This window comes from Danaus plexippus, chromosome 15 (assembly GCF_018135715.1).
Source record: "Danaus plexippus chromosome 15, MEX_DaPlex, whole genome shotgun sequence".
NCBI classification, from domain to species: Eukaryota; Metazoa; Arthropoda; class Insecta; order Lepidoptera; family Nymphalidae; genus Danaus; species Danaus plexippus.
Window position 1 is genome coordinate 1,926,103 of NC_083547.1, and position 25,175 is coordinate 1,951,277.

Below are 25,175 nucleotides of genomic sequence, written 5' to 3' on the forward strand. Positions count from 1 at the left end.
AAAGGGTATGGAATATATCCAGACGTATTTTCGCTATATATACTTACATACATATTTAAGTATCAAAGTTTTTCTTATTTCATATTTTGGTAACTTGTTTTGAATTTACTTAGTGTCTCCTGTCTTGGTAATATTATAAGAACCATAATTTGCGTCTTTTAAGTGAAAATACAAATTTTTGTAAAGGCTAACAGCTCATGATTAATTTATTTGCTGCTAAAAGTTAAGTTTACAGAACGCGTAAAATTCAGAGAGCCAACTGGAAAATTTCAACATTAAAGACACCAAACCAAATATTTTATTAAGAACGTCGTTTAATACGGAAGGGCAGAAAAGTTGATATATTAATTAACTAGTGAATAAGTCCGCCAGGCCGAGGAGTCACTCAGTTTTACGCATGCGCTATAAGAATCTGTCAAGTTACGCCCTTAGGTAGTTTAAACGCGGCAGTCATACAAGTTGCACGACGGTCCCTCGTTTTCTTAACCTGCGATGTTTTGTTCCCCTTCAAACAAAAAAAAATAACTCTTATGGATACGGTGATCAAGTTGTTGTGAATACAAGCCAATAAGAAAGATTTTTTTTTTTTTTTTTTAAAGTTCAGAAGTGAGTTTTAAACTATTTCGGTTGTTTATAAAAGTTTTTTTTATTTTACGGTTTGTGTCACGAAGTGATGTGATGTGTCGGATGATGGACGAGAAAACTTTATCCCAGTTTACGGTAAGGCAATGTAATGATTAGTTATCTCTCACGTTTTTTGAAATTATTTTATAGATATGTAAGTAACATAGTATTTTTTTTAGTTTCGAAAAAATTACTTAGAAAGCTTCTTCTACAAATATTGTTGAACCGAAAAAATACTTTTATAAAGTACTGCGTCTCGGTTCGGAATGACAACATAATTATTGCGTTTAATTTATATTACTACAGAAATTTTGGTAAGATTTTTATTAGATCCAAAGCGATATCCACAGTAGGCAAAAACAAAAGTGAAAAAGAATGTTTGTTTGTGAATGATTAATTATTGTACAATTTGTTTTGTAGTAATCGTGTAAACTATTTCCATAATTGTTAATGTCTTTACGTCTGCTTATTTTTTACATTTTTGATATACGGTACTAGCATAATGGTGACGTGTTTAATGACGATACCGATAAAACCACCTAATTCTTTTCTTTGTATATAAAAAGTACTATATCATAGTTTCGAATCTAATTTGTACCTTTATGTATGCATTCTATATAATGTTATGCATATTTCATATTTACTTATACATGTACCTGTTTATTCAATTAAAAGGGAGCTGTATTTGCAGGTCTGCCTTTTTACCAAAAATGAATTAATAAAAGACATTACTCGTAATTATAATTATTCACCCTTCTATAATTTCCATATTAATTGATTGCTTTTGGAAACCTGTCATTCGCGTGATCTACCGTGTTATGATTATCATTGGTAACTGTTATTTGTTTACTTTGCGACGTGGTAATAATTCAATATGTCAGATATTTTGTGTCAATATTTTATCTTATTTACGTTCGTCTGTCCGTTGGATTTGCTATTAATAATGAGATATATTTTCTTAATAATAATTAAAAAATATGTTTTCTATAAAGATCGAAATTAATGTAGAGCATCATATAATCGTCTGAGCATTATTTCGTTCGTTCTTGGTTTTTACATCCTCACAAAATTAAAATACGAAGATGATCTGAGTGCTACGAAGTGACATGCCCATTGCACTTCACAGGCGAAAGATTATATACCGTATTAAAATTAATACGCAAATGAAAATTTTTACCGGTTTAGGTTTTTTTTTGTTTAGGTTTAATATAAATAATTGATATTTCAGAAAATTATCCGAATCTTAGATAAGTTAATCAAAATAGCAATGAATTAAAAGAGTTTGTCAATTACATTTTAGAATGAAGTCATCAAGATCACGTGGTCACTATTTTTATATTTGTATGAACAATTGTTGTTGAGCCTGCGGCTTATACAGTGTTATTGAATGTGTTGTCCAAGGGTGACGTCTTACAATATATACTTTGTTTTTTATTTGACATACATACATATGCTTGTTTATAATATATCAAATAAAGGATTAAAATTTATATATTTTCAAGAGAAGTATTTGATGCGTAAGAAAATTATTTTATGATCGACATTATTTTAAATATCTATGATATTTATAATACAACAAGAAGTAATAGTAAATTGATTCAACGAATTTTCTAGGCCTTGACACCCTTTGTGGTCACAACCCTATTCATATTCTATTACTTTATTAGTATCGTACATAATTAATATGCGAAAATACTAAGCTTCTGTTTAAGAATATTTTACATTAGATACAAAAGAATAAGTTATCAGGACCAATGTTTGTAATTCGTTTTACTTGAGCTTTTAGTTTTGCAACGTTAAGGAGTTCATCCCTTAATCTTGATGAGCCCGACTGTTGACTTTGCGGAGTTAACTTTTTGTATAAATCACAAAAATCTAAAGACATGGGGTTTTCTTTATAAAAACTTGAAAAAAAAATTACGCATCGTATTTAAAAAATAATTATGATGATGATAAGTAATTTAATTGCAATAATTTTTTTTGCAATATTATACATAAATTTTCTTATAAATCATTTAAAAATTAGGAAAAGAGGAGTTACGTCATTCAATGTACTTACGATCGATATCGCAATTTTTGAATTAATTTCATGAAAAGCTGAAAATAATCATAGCCATATAATTATTAATTTAAACTGCTGTAAGAGACAACAGTATTCATATGGATTTACCCAGTTATCTAAGTGCTACTCTTATTACACGGTGCTCTAATTTTTACAATAAATGCAACAAAAGATATTTATGGCCATTATAAATGTGAATTTAAAAATATGAAAGTCTTCGTAATTATATAAATACACAGTGACATATAAAAACAGACTGCATGAAATCAATTGATGGACAAATTTATTATGTGCAATATATTTTTTTTTATTTTGCCTACTGTTATTAATAATGTTTAGGAACGATCAATCGGAATTTAATATTTTATAAAAATGTCCAGCCCCGACAGGGATGTAAGAGTTGTTTCTGTTTGAAAAGGGATTGAAGTGTCATAGGAGCAAATGGAGGTACAGTGAATCCGGGTCATTGCGTACTTCAAAGTTTACGGGTTATGCTTTGGAATTTGGGGATCATATATGTATTTCTAACGTTGTTAACACAAAATGCTCGTGGAATTCTGTTCATTACACTAGTGTGGGGAAGCTTTATTTTAAATAAAGTTTGTAAAGATTGTCCTACTTCTCTTCTCAAACTATATCCTGTGACATGCAAAAACACTTAAAGTAGCACCATATATACATTATAATCACATAACTACATTCATTACTCTTATGTTTCCATAGTTACAAGCCGTTTTATCAACAAAGTGAAAAAAAAACCTATTTTGAAGAATATAAATGTCTATGCTTAATTTTTTCATTTAAACAGATTTTAATTATATTTGTTGTAATCCCATTAGCTATTTATCTCAATCTAGTTATTTCCTTATATATTTTCTTGAATGAAAAAATTTGACATGTGTGAAAAAAATCTCCGTAACTTTTATACCGAGAAAGTTTGATCTTTAATTTAGACAATGTAAGGGTAACGAAGATGTGTTAATTGAAATCATATTGTATATATGTAAACATGTATTTCATAATGAGTTTTACAGATAAAAATCTTTTTACGTGTGTTTTACAAGGGAAAAGCTTTTTATACTGATATTTTTTCGTCATTGTTGCGAGAAGAAGAGCTGCAAACAATTTATTTTTCAATATCAATCTTATACATACTGATGAAAAAACATAATTCAATTTGGCTGCTTTTCCCATACCCAGGATCCCAGTAACAATTGGATGTTTTAGATGTTACTCAGTAAGTAAAAATTGCAGTATTTGTATAAAAGCAACAAAAGAAACTCTTTTTTTCATTTATATTTTATATATTATAATGATATTACAAATGTTTAACTACTCATATGAATTAGAGAGTCCCGAAGAATTACAAATCTTATGTTTGGTTTTTTGAAATTCTCTTCTATTGGTTGCCACTAGGAATCAGCGGGTTTGTTTGGAGAAAAAGATTTAAATTTTGATAATACACTTTAAATGTTAAATTTGAAGAGTCCTTAGAAGTAATACTTATTAGATTCATGTATGTAGATCACGACTTTACATTTTAGTTTGTTTATTATAGAATAACTGGTAAGAATGAGTGATCCTGTCTTGTGATAGGTTATTATGTAATGATTACACCAAAGTGTATATTACATCCATATTGAAGCTTATACGAATTCGGAAGCATCCCTTATGTTGCAGACCTACATCAACATATAGGGCGTCTGCTCGATTGCCATCTTTAATATTAAAAAAAGTTGTTAGTAAAAAATATATGTCTAAAAGTTCTGATACACAAAAAGTCTTAAAGCTTTTAGCTGTAGCAAACAAAATAAGCCTTGGGCCGAAATATCTAAGTATAAAAAAATTTATCCAGGCTTGCTGTAGTAGATAGTTGAAATCCTGGTTTTGGAAAGACAAAAACTCTCTCTCGAATTATGTTCGCTCCAAAAATTGTTTATAGACGAATGTGATGTAGTTGATGGCATGGAGTTAAGCTGTAAGTTTTATAACGCTCTTAAGTCGCACCAGGATGCTCTTAAGTGGAACTAGGAAGACCCTGTTCTACGGAGCTCAAAACCTAGAACTATCACAACTTAAATAGATTGTCAATATAACTCAATCTATAAATATACCAAGTTGGTTCCATCAATACGATGAAACATAAAAAATGTTATATTAAACGCAATCTTTTTTTCAAAATAAAATCATATAATTGATTTTAAAAACATAATTGACATCATCTATAAATTTTTATCACAAGTCGCCGATGCCTCTAAAGTAAATATAAGATCCATGCAATGAACTTAGAAATGCGGAATGAGTAGCTACACATAAGAGATTTTTGCATCACATTAGTGAAATGACGCATTTTAATTCATGATTGGTCGCTAACACTGCAAAAATATTTTATCTCGATGCGTTCGAGATAACTCTCTCAATCAGAGTGAATTCATAAAATGGGGTAAAGGTACCGAGAAAGCTTGCTACATCTGCGGGTTGTTAGTTGGAACTGCTAAGCATTTCCTGGTGGGATGTAGACTACTCCTAGGCAGCAGTCAATACTCGCGTCATCACGATAGGGTTGTAGAAATCAAACGTGAAGCGGTTAGTCTTTCGGTAGCAAGAGCGCAAATAGAAATAACCACAAACCAGCAATCAATAGGTTTTGTGAGAGGAGGCACCAGGGCTACAAAATCAAACGTCAAGCCTTACTCTATCATTAAAGCGGCTTCGGATTGGACTTGATGGATACGTATAAGAAGCAATATAAAATACGAGAGGATAATTGTTCATTGGCGTCCAGAACGGACATATTTTGTACTAATAGGGCTCGCGGTTCCTTCAGAAATCAATATCCCCAATGACCATGCATCAACACGAAATACGAGCTTACTAACGAACTCTCTAAGAATAGGTTCGTTGTAAATTTGTACGCGGTAGAAGAAGAAGTGAGAAGTATAACAATCAAATCTCTCTACAACCTACTAAGGCCTGTCCAGAACTTACATCCGTCAATTCTTGGTGCATGCTTCGAAGGCAGCTCTAGTAGGTTCGTTTCAAATTTGGTTAGGTAAAGAGAGAACCTTGTACGGTAGTATTGAGCGTTTAACGCGCGTTAGTTAGGGGCCCCTTAAACCTATACCTGGGTCGCAAATCCTAGGCACTGTTAAAGCTCCTCTCCCTGCAAGGCAATGGACCCGGCACCCGAACGGTGAATCCATAGAATGCTGAGAAGTTTAGTGTCATTTAAATACAAGAGTACATACATCTATTTGAAATACAAAAACAAGACGTAAAAATACATAAATTTTTTTAGGATTTTTTAGTCTTTTTTTTTATTTGATATTATTGGGCATAACATTATTTTGATTATGAACCTGCATACGAAATTTTGCAGACTAATGACAAAAAAAATGAATTTTAAGCTAAATAACTTTCGTGTTATACGGGTTCTTATTTTTTTAATCGACTTCAAAAAGGAGAAGATTATTATCAATTCGTCTGTATTTTTTTTTACTTTAGTTATTTCATAACTTTCGACTAGACGAAGCGATTTTAATGACTTCTTTTCATTTGAAAGCTGGTACTTTCCATTTGGTCCCATTTCAATTTGGTCCAATTCTAACAATAGCAAACATAAGGAAAAACAAAATATAAGTTTAAAATTAATATTATGTACATACGTGTGTAACGAACAATTTCAATTTATTTATTTAAAGGGGTAGACTTCACAAATAGTCCCATGACCATAACACCTGATTATGGCATCCTGAGAAAATTGGGGAAAATCCGTTATATGGTCTTATGACTTCAAAATGTGATTAGATATTAAGAAATTGTATGTATTTAGTTAGGTATTAAATTATATTATTGGAAAATAAATAAAAACAGTGTTCGTTTATCGTAATAAAGTATTTAGTTTGTGCAGATATTTACAATTTATTTATAAGATAGGTTAGGTTAGGAAATATTAAATATAAAATTATTTGTATTTAGATATAAATTATTTTTGATTCTTAGCTCTTGTGTACTTATGTTGTTTTTTTTTTTGTGAGTCGGTTTTATTATTTAAAAATATTGTTTTATTTAAATAATAAACAATATTATTAAACTAATTTACACATCTGTGGTAAAGTTAATAAAAGTGTTAGTAATTTTTTTATGAATGTTTATGTATCAGTTTATTAAGCCCGGAAATAAAAAAAAATGTAACTACTTAACCATTACATTAATATAGATAGGTGCTAACTTGCATTGACGAATGTTTATGTGTCCTCAAATATTTCGTGTGATCTAAATCTTTGACTGACTAGTCGTATTATTTTCAATTTCATAGCTCACTCAATACAAAGAACAACTTACTTAATATAGGTCCTTTAAGAAGCTCCAAAAGAAGTACTATTAACGTAAAATAGTACTCCGAGTGTTAAACAAGAACTGGTCAAGCAAATATCAGTGAAAGTTTTAAGTTGTAGGGGCGACGAATTGAAAGCGGCCCTGTTCCCGAGTTATTTGGAAACGGTATTTTATCCAGGGGCATTTGACTTTACAAACCAGCATTGATTTATCGAGTATTGTGTTAGTATTGTTCTCAGATCTATTAAATATTCAAATCATCGACAATACTAGTCTTACAAATTACAGTAAATATTAAATTGTAAAAAATGTAGGTAGAAAACTAACTAAACAACATTTAGAACGATTTAATGCGCGATTTCAAATTGGCTATGTTAGAAAGGCATACCACGAACATAAAAGGATGCTCTGCAATATTCCATTCTGATTTGTCGTGGTGATGGTGGGTTTTCTCTCGAAATATTTTAATCTGATCCAGTCACAAGATTTTGTTTAAAGAAATCAGTTTCAGAATCATACTTTTAAAATCATCATATCATAATATAACCTGATAAACCAATCATTGTTTGTATTGCAGATGTTGATTTCGTATGATTTTGTTTGAATTTTTTTGTATAATAGAAACAGTACCTATAAATTTCATTAGCAAATGAGTCGCAATCAGGAACAGAAGCCAAATATAAGAAACTAATCATAAATAAAATAAATTTTAAACTTTTAGCAAACGTAATCGTAAATAATGACAATAATTTAAGTGCAGAATAAAAAATAGCCTTCAACGAAATAATTATTAGCATAAAATAGAAAGTGGATGGTATTATCTTTAGTGGAGAAATTTTTGTGATGATTTTAATGCTTGCAAAATTAAAGAATACGCTTAAAACAGTAATTTGGGCTTGCAGGACCTTTCTAGATGGGTACCGAACAGATTTTGTATTTAAGTTGCCCACTAACTTCAGTGTTTTAGAAAACCTAATGTGCATAGCCTAACAGGTAAATTTTATTTAGGTATTGTATCATATCAAAATAATTGTTTGGGAGGAAAAAATAATGGCTCACACAAAAAACATTGAAACTTTGAATAATTGAGATATATATATATGACATCAAGGATAACGTAAATTTCATGGGTTTTAGGATTATACTGCTAGCAGGACATTTTCGATGGGCAAGAGATGCGAGATATGAAAAATTTCAAGTTTGTCTCAAGATTTCAGTACTATGGTCATAAATAAAAGTTCATAAATGTACAATAAATGAGAGTATTAGACTATGTGGGTACAGTTCAACAATTTTTGAATTAAGCGGTTAGACATGATGATTCTATCATATAAAAATAAAACTAGAATAGTCCTGAATAATTTAATTTTATCCCTAAGATTAAGATGTGGCAATTATGGAAATTTTGTGGAAATTTATGATTGAAAAGAAATAGACGTACCATTCAATAGACCCGACAATAAATGTAGATGTGGCCGTAAGTTACCCAGTTGAATTTTTGTAGTGTTTTTTACAAAATATGAAAGTTCCACAGCTCTGAAACGGAATAGGTCAAATACCCAAATCGACAAATAATAGAGACAGTTGTTTTTAACTACCTGTTTTTAGGGTGAGACTGTATTTCTGCTGAAAATTCCATTAATTCCCAATGAATTTAAATGCGGTGAGGTACTATTAAATATGTGGTTTTCAATAACAACAAACCAATCGGAAGGTTAAACCAATAACTAGGTCGGGGTAGATTTGAAAGTGGAATGTTTTTCGCAAGGCCAATATTATGCAACCGGCGGGAACCTGGTATGTGGTTGTCTGATAATAAGAAAAAACATCAATCATTCTAATATTACAAATACTCTGCTGTTTCTCTCTCTTTTTCTCTCTTTGTTATCTTTTGTAGTTAAAACCCAAAAAAACAATGATTATTTCTTGTCAACAAAGAATATATAATGAGATCTAATACTTTCGCGAGTATTCATTAAAATAAAACGAATATTTTTCGGATTTACTACGCGTTTATTATTATTTTTAACAACATACTCCCGACGTTTCGGTTACTTTGCAGCAACCGTCAATGTTGCTGAAAAATAACCGAAACGTCGGGATTATGTAGTTAAAATAATAAAATTCGCTTAGTAAATCCGGAAAATATTAGTTTTCTTTTAAAGATAATATAAATATAAATATAAATATAAATATAAATATATATATATATATATATAGATATATCGTGATAATCAAAGTGTAAAATTTTTTCACTTCATTGACCTTTACCTAACGTAACCTTTTTTTAACTTTCATTAACATCTTCATAAAGAAATATATGTCAATTATTAAATAATGCGAAGCAAAAATCCCAAAAAGCTTGTAAACTCTTTTGATGGCATTGATTATATTTTGGGTGACATCTTACTATATACATATTAACCTAATTTTTTTTTTAGAAAAATGTGTTTACCTTTAAATTTTCATCTATTATTTATTACTAGCTTTTGCCCGCGACTCCGTCCGTGTGAACATCAGAATTATTCTCCGTTACTACGGCCACCCGTGTGGTTTTGACATCATTGGGATCGGTATCGGGATAAAAGTTAAAAAATAACAATGCAGCCACTGAACCCGAAGTGCACTTAGTGGTCCTACCCAATTAGTCTTTAGTATCTGGGTTCGTGTCGGGATTTCTTGACTAGGAAGACGTGATCTGAATAAAAGGTAGCCTATGTCTTTTTCCAATGTTCCATCTATTTCAATATCCAAATTCATCAAAATCGGTTTAGTGGTTTAGACATGATAACGTAACAGACAGGAAGACAGACAGACAGAGTTACTTTCACATTTATAATATTAAGTAGGGGACACCATTCTTAGATATTAATTGAAATTAAGTGTTTTGTTGATATCAATGATAATTTTATTCACAATGAAATACTAAAGATTAATATTAGTCATACTATATTGATAAAATCTTTTGCAAATAATTAACTATTAGGTTCCAAATTTAAGCGTCTTTTACTCGTGATAACTTCTAAACCAAATATTCGAACGGGATGAAACAAAAACTATTTTACTTCTACATAACTTTCCTTGACAACATAATACTTAGTTTTGGATAAGGATACACATTTAACGTAGTTTCTTTCTTAAGATTATTTAATATTTTTAGAACACAAAAGCGGGTATTGTGACTTAACTATGATAGTGAGATATATGTTCTCGTCGACAATTTTCTAGATCTTAATAGGAGAATCTACAAATCCGTAGTACATTATTGTTGTATTGTCAATAGTTTTTACGGCGCAGGATTAATAGGTTTTCTATTTTATACCATTGTTTACAAAGTAGCAATTTTTTTTACGAATCTCAAATTCTTTTGAAAATAGAATTTAGCTTATAGCCTTTTTCGATAAATTGACTATCCAACCCTGAAAAAACCCTGGGCACTAATTTGGGTTTAGACAAAAACACGGAACTATCAAGCAGGTTCACAGATTGGTTGATATAATTGGATACTCACTGGAGAGTAAGAAATACTGCTCCGCTGGATTTATGTGTAATAAAATCAGTGGTACCTCAAGGAATATTCTGGGACCCATATTGTATTTAATCTTCACAGCTGACCTCCCCACTGATAACAAAACTTTTATTGCAACATACGCCGATAACACTGCAATAATGACAGTAAATGCCAACCCAGTAACTGCATTGAAAAACCTCCAACAACACATAAATGAAGTCGAAAACTGGCTAAAAACTTGAAGAATAAAAGCAAATCAAAGCTAATCCGTTGACATTACCTTCACCCTAAGAAAAGGCGACTGTCCTCCTATAATATTAAATGGACAACCCATTCCTAATGATGTTACTGCGAAATACCTTGTCATGCACTTGGACAGAAGAATGACATGGCAGAAACATATTTGGAGTAAGAGAAAAGGACTAGACGCAAAGCTTCGTTCTTTATATTAGCTGATTGGTAAAAAATCCCAATTAAATAGCGAAAGTAAAATGGCAGTTTACAAATCCATTTTAAAATCAGTTTGGACCTATGAAATAGTGCTTTGGGGAACAGCAAGCAATAGCAACATTGAAATGTTTGAAAGATTTCAGACAAAAGCCATGAGATCCAGGTTCAACATTCCTAAATACATCCATAACAAATACATACTGCAGGATCTGGGCCTTAATACAGTGAAGCAAGAAATTGCTGCACGTTGCCTTAAATAAAAACAAAAATTTACAGGTCATCTTAATAAACTAGCTGCTAGATTAACGGGTTTTGGAAGTATTATTCACACAAGACTGAGAAGGAACAGTGTTCCAAATCTAATAAAGCGTTTCCCAAAAGAAAAGTGGTCAATGGACTACTCCTCGTGCTCCAGTAAATAAATTCCCACACATAGCTTAAATAATGAAACAGCTAAATGTCTATGATAGATCGCTGTGCTAAGCAGAAATGAACGAGAAAAAAAAATAAAATTATCTGATATAATCTGATAATGTTATTTACTTATCATATTCATTAAAAAAAATTAAAAATAAAATTATTTATAATAATAAGACTTTATAAATTTAAAATTTGTATTTGTTACCTATAAAAGTAGTGTTTGGGGGTAAAAATAAGGGTTTTGGGGTACAAAACGTCATAAAATTTGGAAAAAAAATTGTTTAAAAAGCATATTTCAAAAAAAGGGTGTACACTACATGTAACATCCATATTGCAGTATAATATGTTTTATGGGTTTAAGAACTAAGAAAGAGTTTAATTAATTTATTAAAAACATAAATAAAAATATATAGAATAGAATATAAAGAATATATAGAAAGAATATATTTTTGTTTAATTTATTAAAAAATCTAAATTTCAAATCATCTGACAATGGAAATGGTTTAAAATCAGAACGCAATTTATTAATTAAATATTACAAAACTGCATGAAAAATCTAGGCAATTGGTTTCTGTGCAAATAACAAAAAAAAAAATTCACCATATATTAATTATAAATCACGTATTACTTCTTTTGTAGCCCAGATTTTCCTGATAATACTTAGTATTTTTATTTTAGAAGTGTTTTGCGAAGCCAAAAGAAGAAATTGAATCTTATATATCCTTTTTATATCAAGTGAAATACTCATCCTAAAGTTAATTGACCTATCGTTTGATAAAAACTATTGACCCGTTTATCAGCTATAAAAGTACACATCACTTACGAATACTCTACGTGGCAATACATTACCTGATTAAACTACTGTTACATTTAACCTCTTCCTCCGTATAAAATTTAAAGTCAGCTAAAAGTAAATACTTTTCTATTCTCCTCTCTGTGGCTTTACTCACCAACGTGATTAATTTTAATAAATGGCAAAGGGAAAATTACTCATAATTTTGAGTATCATGATTATGAAAACATACCATATGCTTAATTAATATATACGCACTAAATGCATAAGAATTCGAAAAAAATCGAAACATAACTTAATAATATATTGTAAAATGGTAATTGTATCCTTTTAACTTGAATAATATACCAATGCCATTCAATTAAATGAATTTTCAAATAAATACACATTAATTGACCCTAGAATACTAAGGATAAAGAAGGCAACATTTGAACGAGACGAAAGAGATCGAGATTAAGCTCATATTTTCATATAGTGATTGATTTTATTTCCTGCATTTTGACCTAGTCGATTCTACTAAACGCAATTAATAAAGGTCTTTTTGTAAAGGATCACATTAAAGTAAAAGTAGTTATTCAAAACATCATCCTATTTTCAGCCCCATTTTCCTTTCGCTACGAAACGTAATGCAAAATTATTCAAATTTCAGACGACGTGATTCTGCCATCGAATTCGGGATGATCTAATTATCTATTCTATTGCCTAAAATGGAGATGATTATTTATCCCGAAAAGAAAATTGCTGTGTTTTTTTCACTTCTGATACTAACAAAAGTTGGACGTGGGTCTTAAATTTAGTTCTGTTTTACTTTTGTAGTAATTATTATAATTGGAAGAATATAATTCATATTAAAAGTATCAATTTGAATGATAATAAGAAATATAATTTTAATGATTCATCCTTTCATTAATAGCTACGAAATCAAATAAATTTTATTTTTCATCTTACCTTAATTTAGATGAGTCTGTTTATAAAATAATCACCATTACAAAGAAAGACACTAAAATTTTTGGTTCTTTTGCACTCTTAGGGACTGAATTCCTATAAATCTTTTTAAAACTGGGACTTAAGACTCTGAAATAATATATTGCCAGTATTTAATTCTAGGCGACGGTTTTTGGTGTGAATTGTACAATGTACATCGTTCAGTGTGAGTCAATCAGTCAGGGCTTTATTACTTAATATATGTTACAAAATGAATTATTACTAAGATACAATATTACGGCATAGGCTTTAAATACGGAATATAATGATCATTACAATTTAATCATCTGTCATGTGAATTGATAATATGAAGAGGAACTGTTGTCATGCTATGCTTGTCAAAATGCTATGCTTGTGATAATTGCATAAGTTAAAATTAAAAAAGACACAAATAATTAATTAATTGCAGACGGGTTTTTTCTACTTGGGCGTAGCTATAAGGCAGATAGTCTTTGTCGTTGTATGATAACGCAAATAGTTTGTACTGGGTCTCTAATTGAAAGTCCCAAAGATTCAGCGAATCTCACAAGTACCAACCAACAAGAAGGTTGAAATAACCTTAGTATGCACTGTGAAATGCATTTCTTAGTATTTATTTTTCTATATTGAAAATATTGTAAATATTTATTTAATAGAATATCATTATAAAAAATAAGGGATAGAAATAAATAAGGAAGTTTTTAAAATGAAATCGTTAACATTTGTAAAGGTTGAATATTGGATTTTTAATCATTCGAGTTTAATCTTTAAATGATACATGTCAAGTGAATTTTAATTTTCATGATTTGCATGAGTTTCTTTTAATAATTGTTTTAAATATATTAAGTTTTATTTTTAAAACTCCATTTGTTTCCATTTTCCAGTTTTATAGTATGGGATCTCATAAAATAAGCCAATTAATCCCTTTAAATATTAAGAACTCAGATGATTGTTTGTTGAGCACAATCATTGCAAAGTTGTCAATTGTATAAATATCTATACATTATTGTTAGGTATTTTATGTACAGAGTCTATATATATTAAGTATAGACGCAAAATTATATTAGATGTTTTAACATTCACAATATAATACGTTTCCTACAATTTATCAATTAAAATATTTGTTTCAGGTATGGACAGTTCTGAAATTCGGACAGATTAGATACAGGAATCGAAGATCACTTGTAGAAATACAAGAGTATTTAGAGTAAAAGTGAAATAGAGAAAAAGCGCGATGCGCTCAGTGTGGTGTTATAAACTGACTTTGTTCAAATTTCTCCTGATTGTTATATCAACATCTCCGTCTGCTACACAGAATACTGTTATTTCAGGTAACTTATTATTTTATTGTTATATAATAAAACCTACGCCAATTATATGGATGTTATATAGAAGTTTTATGAGATTAAATATTGCTTTATTGTTTATTATCAAAAAGTTCAGCAAAATTTGTAATTATAAAAAATAATAAATGAAAGGCAACTAAAGGAGCAATATTCTTCGTATTATGTTTATTTAATTCAATGCATCGTTTTCGTTATTCGCTCCCTAATACAATATTTAACAACGATCTATTACTAGAATAAGTAGTACAAAGTTCTCGAAACGCTTTCGAATGTTCTGGCTTTCTTCCAAATAGAAGCACTGGTAAAGTTCGTGATGATGTTGAATTGTTTTACATAATTAATTTCGGGTATTTTATGTATACATAAAAAATTGTCTAGAAATGAGAAATAAGGAGTCTAAAGATATTTCTTTTTTAATTTATACTCATCGTAAAACCCAAAAAAAAAAAATAGCTCAGTGAAAATTTATTATGCATCGTAATAATAGTTGATGAGATTGAATTTTACAATAAAGGAGAGTTCAAATTATAGGATGTCATCACGCCTGTGCGACAGTTTTGGAACTCATATTCATTAGCGTAGTTTGTACGGCTTAAGTTTTTATTGCATACTATATAAAATATATCAGGATTTGAGTATCATTTATAATTTTGAAATTTCTTGGATATACAGTTATTAATATGTTATAACATTGAGGCACTTTTGTTTATAAAATATAATTTAAACATAATTATAAATGCTTTTGGCAAATGACTAAACTTCTATAAAGACTCTTTTTATCTTGGTGGAACAGAACACCTTCTCTGTTTGTTAGTTTTGGCCTTTTCTGTTGATGTGCATCATCCAGTTTGTCCAGTTAATGACAGTAGTTTAACTATTTGTTGGATTATACGGTAAAAGATTAAAAAAACGATTCCTTAAAAACCCCACCCATACACCAACAATTTGTTTATGGATATAGGCTTCTTGCTTCTTGCTTCTTCTTATATGCTATAAGTCCGTTCATATTTGCTGTTCCACAATTTCTTGCGTTTAACATTGTTATACACATAGTCGTGTATGTTATATGTTCAACACATAGTCGTGATGCGCTTCAAAAAAGGATTATCTTTGTACTGTTTGTAGATCGAAATACAGAGTTTAACGCGACGACATATTTTTTTTTTGTCGTGAGAACATGGGGAATCCATATAACAAGTTTTGAGGTTAATCCTCAGGCCTTCCGGGTGGTTATAAACAATTGAATCCAACAATTTTAACCATAAATAACATTCCGAACAACTTCTTCTTGCCTTATATAATAAGAGTATGCAAAAGTATATCGTCTAAGAATATTATTTATAACTTTTAAAGTGCCTTTTAACTCTCCTACCTTAAAAATCGATATACGATATATTGGTTTTGTATTTCAAATTTTATAGGATCGTATTGTAAATGGTTTTGAAATAACACGTGCAGAATCCACTATCTTGATTTACAGGTCACTATATTTACCGCTAGCTATATTTGAGGATGTTATAAAGTTACTATTTTTAAATCTTAAACCGTTACAAATTTCAGCTATTGGTAATTGCTACTATTGTCATTTTCAGTAAGAGAACTAAAAATATTTCTCGGTAAACTAAAATTTACGAGTTGAATTTCTAGGAATGAATGTGATTTTAATACAGCTTTAGGTTTCAACGATGAGTTGTAATAGACTTTGACACGCAAGTTATAAACTGAATGACTAATATTAAGCACGGAATGTCTGTGTAATAAAATGAATTATTTGTGATAGCTTTTATACAACACATTTTATAGTAGGTATGTACATATGTATGAATTATTGTATTAAAAAAATTTATTTCCTTTCTAGTACACGAGTAAAATCAATAAAAAATAAATTTAATGAAATTGAATATTATACGTCAACAATTTAATTAACTCTCTTGTATCCACTATAAGTTTTGAACCAAATTAACCATTAATTTCAAACGAACCCATTATGTTATTAATTAAAGCAATTAAAAAGTACATGAATGAAAATGTTACATATTAACTATGATACTTTTTCTTGAAAACATCTGAATTTTTAAGATATATTAACATATTGTTATCAAATAAACTTTTTTAAATAAAAGTTTAGTGACAAATCTTAAAAAGTAGTTCGTTCAAAAAATCCTCCATTTTTATAAAGGTAGATCATTCTTTATGCATTTCTTCATATAAAGAAACAGCGAAATATTTATGATTCAAATATTATTGTAGCTTTTATAAAATAAATACTATAAATATCCTTAAGAATAATAATTCATAACACATTCGGGTTTAGAATCATTTATATAATCTTTTAAAATATTAATCATAATTCCGGTTTAATGAGAACTTGCCTTTTGTTCATTCCTATTCCAAGATCATTATATCCACCAATTAAAATTTAAGTAATTGGGTAATTGTTTTGATTATATATGACAACAGAGAAGCACTTAGTAAGGCATCATCAAAATTTTAATGTCTTCAGTATGTTGATACATTTTTTTTTTGGATCTTATGCGGGTGAAAGTCATCAAGCATTTTACTTAATTTTGGTACAGTTTTCCACAATATTGTATTGTTGATGTTTGCGGCTAGTCAAGCTTTTAAACATTAAGACGGCTTATTTTGAAACATTACTTTGAAGCAGTAACAGCTTATCACATGTTATGTATTTAAGTTAATACATCTTAACCCGTTTTGATTTCTGTTAGTTGACAAATTAAATGTAAACCGTATGTTTAACTCTTGTCATAAATGTACATAAACGCGTATGTCAATATCAGTGTTGCATGATATTCAATATTGCATTTTATGATAAAACGGTTCTTGTTCTCGATAGAACAAGGTTGACTTTTAGTTTGCACTTCAACAGATATTGCAAATCTTGGCTTTGATTCCTTAGATAATAAAAAAAACTGGGATATACGTCTATTGTTAATATTTTTATGACATTACACATACATTTTCAAGACAATATTATACTTTTTAATCAGAGTTCTCAAAAATATTAATAACATTATTATGTATACTCTTGATTTATGTAAAACTACTTCTATACTTACATGTGTCGATATGTAAATGTACTAACATATAAAATATGGCGATAAACATTGTGATATTTATCTGTGTAGCCTTAGAGAAAAGCAATACGCTCGAATGGTCGCCAAAGGGTAAGTAGCGTGAACAAATCATGCATATATTAATATTAAGCCAGAAACAACATTACCATTATATGTGACGAATATTACAAACTACTACTTGATAGGAATCGCGTGGTAATACTATATATATAACTAAAAAAAGATATGTTTTATTTTAATAAATTTTGATAATGAAATTATACCTTTTAACAGCTACTAAAATTGATTTTTGAATTCTTTTTCATTTGAGAAGTGTAAAAGATTAGTAATCAACTTAAAATACTTACAATTCAATATAAATATTTTTTTGTCTCGTTGTGGTTTATCGGCTGTTTTAGTATTTTGTATAAAACGTAATCTTTTCAAGGTAAAAGCGTATTAAAAGGCATATTATAATATGAGAAAAAGCAAAATATTTGATATCATTACAAACAAATTTTTTCCTTTCAATATTATTTTCACCTTTCTACAGACCATTCAATATCTAGCAAATCAATATATAGTACCATCCTTTACGTAAATGTGAAGGTCGCTGTAAAATATGTTTTTTAGAGAGTTGATCCCAACAAAATATTACGATCATCAATAAAAAGAACTCGACTCGACTGAGAAAAAAGATATCCCACTCAGTATTTAAAAGCGCGGTGGAAAATAATCCAATTTTGTCGTAAAAATTGTGAATTTATTCAAAGTAAGAGAAGTTTCACATCAAAATAAAAGGCAAGGTTGGGACACACTTTTAACCTTAAGTAATTATAATGATTTCAAGAATGAAACTAATGCTTTGAGATATAAATCTGAGAATGACCACTTTGTAAGTAATTATACTACAAAGAGTTTCATAACTATAGTAAAACACATGTCAGCACGTATTTTATATTATTAAGATTTTGTGAGGGCACATTATGAGTTCTGAGCCGGTGATGATGAAGTGATTTAAAATTAAATTTTAGTTTGAACAGAATTAAATTTGAAAATCATACAAGACCTACAGGGAAAATAAATCTTGAGCAACCAGCCATGTGAAATATAATTAAAAAATGAGATACCATTACACGAGTATATCAATATATACATATGTACAATATCATACATAATTATTTATGATTACGTGGTCACTTTAATAACAGTATCGAAACATGAAGTAAAGAATCTTCATCAATTTGTAACCGTTACAGTTCAACTACCTCATACAATCGATATTCCTGTAAGATAATATGTCAAGACAACTTGAATCGCCACAGATACTGATATTGAAATTCATACAACAAGCTTTAAACGAATGAGACGGATCGTGCAAAATTAAATTTAACCGTTTATTTTTACAGCAAAATATTGAATTGTGTCTTTCAATTTAATATTAATTCAAAAAATCAACACAAGTTTCGAGAAATATTTATATAAATTTAACATTATAACATTAATTGTTTATATATGGAAATTATTCATTCGGATAATATAAAGTTTAAAAAAAATATTACTTTTTTATTGTTCTTTGATTAAAATGATCAAAAAACAATAACTAAAGCTTTGAAAAATACTACTTCACTAAAATAAAAATTCATGTAAACAAAATGACATCAAAATATACAACGCCCTAATAACTTTCCGGAGGCACGGTTTCAGACGTTAGTAAATATTGTGATAATTATTATAGGAAAAATAAAATTGTAAGCAGTTATATATTTATTCGTTTTATGATTTTAAAAACCTTAAACATATTAAAAATAATAAAATATGGCTTCTATATCTATAATGTCCCCACAGCTACTCGTATTCTGACATTTGTGATAGTTTGTTAAACTACCTACAATACTGTTGAAATGTAATTTAGTACCAGAAATATGAATGAGAATTTCAGGAATAATTTACTGATTTCTTTAAGATTTTTCTTTTATCAACCGATCTTTGACTAAAACTATATTGTGGATGCAATAGAACACCGTTTAATAATTAATTTTTGTTTTTTTTTTCTCCGAAAAATTATTTTGAGGTCTTTTATTAAAAAAATATAAAATTATTTTCGTCACCTCTTCTTTTTGAAGCAATAAAATATGTTGCTATGAGAGCTCCTCTCATATTTACGCAAAAGTATTGAAAATTGAGAAATTCACACACTTAAATTTTTGATTTGACTCTTAAAAAGGTAATTTTTTAGTAAAACAGTAAAAAGATTTATATAAACGCATTTTTACAGTTACGTTACAATTATTTCTGAATTAAAATATCGAAGGACTACACTGGACATTTTCGCCCTATCCGAGCAATAAATTTTCTCGAAACAGATAAGCACTAGGTAGTTTTAAAATTCACAAAGTTTAAGATAAAAGGCGCAAGAAAGTTAATAATTTAATTAGAACATCTTTTCTTTATTCTAACTGCAAAATATAAAACTCAATTTAACTATTTTAAAATAGTACAAAGGCAATGAAAAAAGACAATTCAATTTATTCTATTACCAATTGTCAATTCAAAACGATCTTATAAAAAATTTATATAATTATAATAGCTCCGTACAATTTGACGAATATTCGTATTTATATTTAAATTAATTATAATTACTGTAACTCATTTTGATTTGAAACAGCATCTTATTGAAAATTAAAGGCCTTAAATGAAAATTTATATTTAGAAGTCAGGTTATATACTTTGTATAAATTTCATTACATCCATGTTTTTATTTGGAATCCACTTTCTGGAAAAGAAAGAAATTTTCTCTTAAATTTTGTTCAATATAACCACTGTAGCATGTGTAAAAAATTCGATCCAATATCAACAAAGCTTAATGGTTCAATTATAAGTGATGTCACTTATCTGACTACATTTAAGTCATAAAAGGGTCCTAGTTCTTGCATATAAATCAATTTTAAAATCAAGAGTAACCATTAGGTGAACTTCAACTTTAATTAAAATTATAAAACAATTGAAAATTGGGAACAAAAATTTTAATATAGACAAAAAAGTCCCATGTTTAGATGTATTTTTTTATTGTATCTGCTGTGTATGTAACGTTTAAATTCATATAATGTATATTGGCCTTGCATTCGCTTATAAAATTAAAGACATTTTTTTGTGTAATCTTATATTTATTTATCATAGAGAAACAAATCAGGTCCTTGGATATTATAGACAGATGTATTTGAAAAGCAGTCTTTTTATCATTCAATTTTATTTCTGTATCAGAGGTGCCATTACATACAATATTTCGTTATTTAGAAAATGCCTTAAAATTTTTCATTCATATCAAATAAAAAAGATTTCTTTCTGATAAACACCTTCTAAATTTCACTGATAGCGTTTTAATTGCTGGTCTATAATTATTATGACCATTATAGTTACTACCTAACGTTTTTAACGACCCATTATGTAACTCATGAAACTAATGTTTTTTGGTAAGGCCGGGCTAAGGGTTAGCGTTTCTATAACTTAATCAGTGTAACCTTAAAATAAGGCATCCGATTATTACATATCAAACCACCGATTAAAAATATTTGTTTTCCTGGTATATTAATAGAAAAAGAGAGAAAAAGTGTATTGTATAGCCAAAAAAAATCTTAATTGCTTTATATGAAATTTGTAAATTCTTATTCATAAGATTGAAAGTTGACTTTAATTTTGCATGAAATACTTTTAGAACTAGTTATAAAATGTGTCTCTCCAAATAACAAAAAAACATTTAAGATCTCATATAATATTAGGTACTTAACAATAATAGTATTGTTGTTTTACTATAACAAAGAATAGAAGTAAAAAGCTGAGATACAATACAGATACACAAAATAATAATATTTATAAACCAACGAATTTTTTTTTTATTGGATGAAATAATTCGTTGTTTTACAAAGAAAATATACTATATTTAAAATAGATAAGCTTCCTCCAGGTTTTGTTCTATGACATGTTATAAATGAAGACTTATTTGGAAAAGTAATCGATATATGTATCTCGATTTCCTATTTTTAATGTTAAATACATTTAACAAAAACAAAAAGCAAACTTTAAACTATTTTTAAAATTTCAGCAATGCAACGCTGAATTCACAAATTAAGTTCAATTTAATGGAGATGTCTCATTCCCAAACAATTATTCATATAGAGCAAAAAAATACATTTTACTGTTATATATATTTATATTAAAAAGCCTACATATCTATAAAATTTGACCATTTGAATGAAAACGTAGTAAAATGTAAACTCAAACTCAGAGGGAAATTCCTTACCATTCGATGACCGTTACTACGAGTTTAAATTTTTTTATATTTCTAGTATTTATTGCCTAGGAGTATTTGCTTTCACTATATTCATATTATTAGTAATAAGTAAAAGGTTAAAAATGTATCGTAATGTGCAATTGATATGCAAATACCATAGGACTTCTTGATGTAGGTATTTTTTAGTAATGGTCAAGTGAAAATGCATCTTATAGAACTATGCTGAAAATCGTTTTTAGAAGACATCATGGTTTTATATATTGATTATGGTAATTTATAAGAACTTTTTGAATCTTCTAATTTTGGTTACAGCCCATAGATAAAGTTTGAGTTACAGAAGTAAATTGACGCTCGACATCATTAATACTCATGCTTTATTTATTCAGATCTGAAAAGTATAACTTTGTCTGTTAAATTATTCAAAATATTTTTTGATTATCGAATAATATTTTTCGCGTATTATAAAATTTTAATATATTGAAAAAATTGTATTTGACGAGACACAAAGGAAATGAGTTACGGTCGATTCTCATATGATTTACACAGTAATCAAATCATTTGGTGTCGATGAATTAGTTATGTTGGTAAGTTTAATATATAATAAAAAAAAACTAAACAGCTGCTATCGCAGCCTTTTCTTCTAATGTGATATATTTTTCATTACCTCAAAGTGACTGGAATATTGTAAGCCTGATTGTTTTAATTAATATTTATATTGTTTGTTGAATTTAATTAAAAACGCTAAAATTTAATAACGATTGTTATTTATTTATTCCAAGGAATTGAATACAAAACGTAATTTTGGATTTCTTTTGACAGTTTTAGGAATTAAGGACGTTCATTGAAACAAATTCTGCCATTATAATGTTCAAATGTCTATTTAGTATTTAATTGCTGTATTAGTAAAAATTTTTACTCAGTAAAAATTAAAATATAAATATCAGATGATAATTTAAAAATTGTTTTTATTTAATACAAAGAATCGTATGGACGAAAGCAATTTGATAAATCTAACTTTGCTAGTCTTCTTTGAACACCACAATTTCGATTTCGATTATCTACACTATCGTAAAGCAAAAGCGACGTACAGCGGATATTTCGTACAACTAACTACAACTGAATCTAAACTTCGCTCCCGTTTACAAATTTACTCCAAACTTGTACTGATTTCGCAGAATTTGTTTTGGTTTACTTGCGGTATCATGCGAATAAACATATATAACTGAATCTTGATAATCGTAGCTATTTTTTTTTACGAAGCAAAAAATAAATTTTATTGAGAAATATGATAAATAAGTCCGTATTTATATCGAAGTTTAAAAATTTACTCTTAAATTTGTTCTGAATTTGCTATTACTAGGTTATATCGATTGTGATGAACATAGTATTCAATTACAAGATCCTAACAACGCGGACGCAATTTAATTTATGGGAGCAAAGCGTATTAATGAGGGAAACATTTGATCTTTATATATTGTATTGATTACAGTTGACTTACATTACATTTTTGCAGTCCTTAGTTTCATACGTGCATGTTAAATCATCATGCTCATATAATATCAATGATGAAAGATAAAGAACAGCTGGAAAATAGGTATACAGAATAATAATTAAACAGTACTATGTAAAATTATGAGTTTGGTTAGTATTGATATATATTCCACAAAAGCATATCCATCTGAATTATTTGCAGAAATATATTTGACTCATAAATATTAATAAATTCACGTATACTAAACATTTATGTATCCTACATTGTAATCTAATTTTGGCTACTTAAGTGTATGGCGACTGTATACATGGTATGTAGGTTCTATAATAATTGTATGCTGGTTTTTTAAAATATTATATTGTTTTTATTATTAAATATCGATATAAAATAGTTATTCAAATGGTATTCTCAATAAATTGAACTAAAAATATCATATAGTTCCTTGAATAAATAAAATAACAAAAAAACATTTAAAATCACTGACTTTTAAATAAAATGATGAAAATAATTTAAAAATTCCTATGAAAAAGTGTTTATAAATTTTAAAATAAACCTGCAACATTGACAACATATATATATATATGCATCAATTGAATTGCAAAAATTGTAACTAAATAACGATATTTTACAAATTAATGTGCCCTTCGTATTTGCTTACATATCATATGAAACAGACACTTTAGATATTTTATATTTAGATAATAACTTAATGTCTCCCAATCTATTCCGTCATTAAATTAATATTATGTATATTATTTTAATTAATAAGTATTGTGTATGCCTAATAAGACAATCCGAATAAACTTATTCATATAGATTAAAAAAATCTCTTCACCAATATGTATATTTATATTCTTAAAATTAAATACAAACATTTAGAAATGTGTCTCAACCCTGAAACGTATATCAAATACAGTAATCCGTGTAGTAGTGACACAAAAACGGGTGAGTATGGCTTCAGATTTAATTGTAAGCTCACGTATATCGTTACCATTGCCGGTTAGTAAAGTGAAACTACCGACAAATTACAAATAAGTATTATATTCCAGTCGACGTTGAGTCGAGTTTTTAAAAAAAAATCACTCATTTTTTAATACTATAATGCTTCATATTCTAATATTTTTCTACACTATTGTTACTATCATTTAAGGAGTTTAATGACTGTTTCTGAAAAATAAATAAGTTTTGTTTAGACTATGTATACATTAAATGTTATTTCATGGTTTTAGATTTTATCACTTTGGATATTAAAAAAAAAATATTAACATGCTTTTATTAAACGTTAGTAAAAGTTCCACTCAATATATGTGAATTTTCCAAATACTTTTTACATCCTGATGTCAACAAAAGATGAATTAAAATTGTTTTTGATAGTCGCATAGTTCGATACTTATGAAAACAAAAATAGTTGATCACAAATCATTTTTGAATTAATCAAAAAGGAGTATTAAATCTGAATACTATTACTATACAACTTAAAGCGATATATTTGATATTATACCTTATAATATCAAAAGTCCAATTGTTATTTTAATTACTTTTCGTTCTATATAGTCGAACTATTTATTTCGGAATAGTATTAGTTACTACGGAAATAAGGAATATCATAAACCATCAAAGTCATTTATATAGGAGAGGATTCTTTGTGGTAGTCACTAAACTTCTAAGCTACCTTAGCTTAAATTATAAAGAACGGTTTTGAGGCTTTTACTGGATCCTTCGTAACTCTTTTGAAGGTCAGAATACTAATACAAAATCAAAAATATTGTTAATAATAATTACCATATAAAGTAGTATATGTTGAGTGT

The 25,175-nt window shown here is 28.3% G+C and overlaps 1 protein-coding gene across 4 annotated transcripts in view; it reads left to right on the forward strand.

Annotated features, from left to right (window-relative positions):
* The window catches only part of LOC116766241 (nephrin-like), a 105,178-nt gene that overhangs the window by 10,916 nt on the left and 69,087 nt on the right, over positions 1–25,175 (forward strand). For 3 of the 4 annotated variants that reach the window (XM_061522869.1, XM_061522872.1, XM_061522871.1), the window contains exon 2: positions 14,292–14,492. In XM_061522869.1, coding sequence (XP_061378853.1) covers positions 14,396–14,492 — 97 coding nt within the window. In that variant the 5' untranslated portion in view covers positions 14,292–14,395. Of the gene's footprint in view, positions 1–421; positions 721–14,291; positions 14,493–25,175 lie in introns of those variants that run through there. The other variant, XM_032656032.2, reaches the window with a different exon arrangement.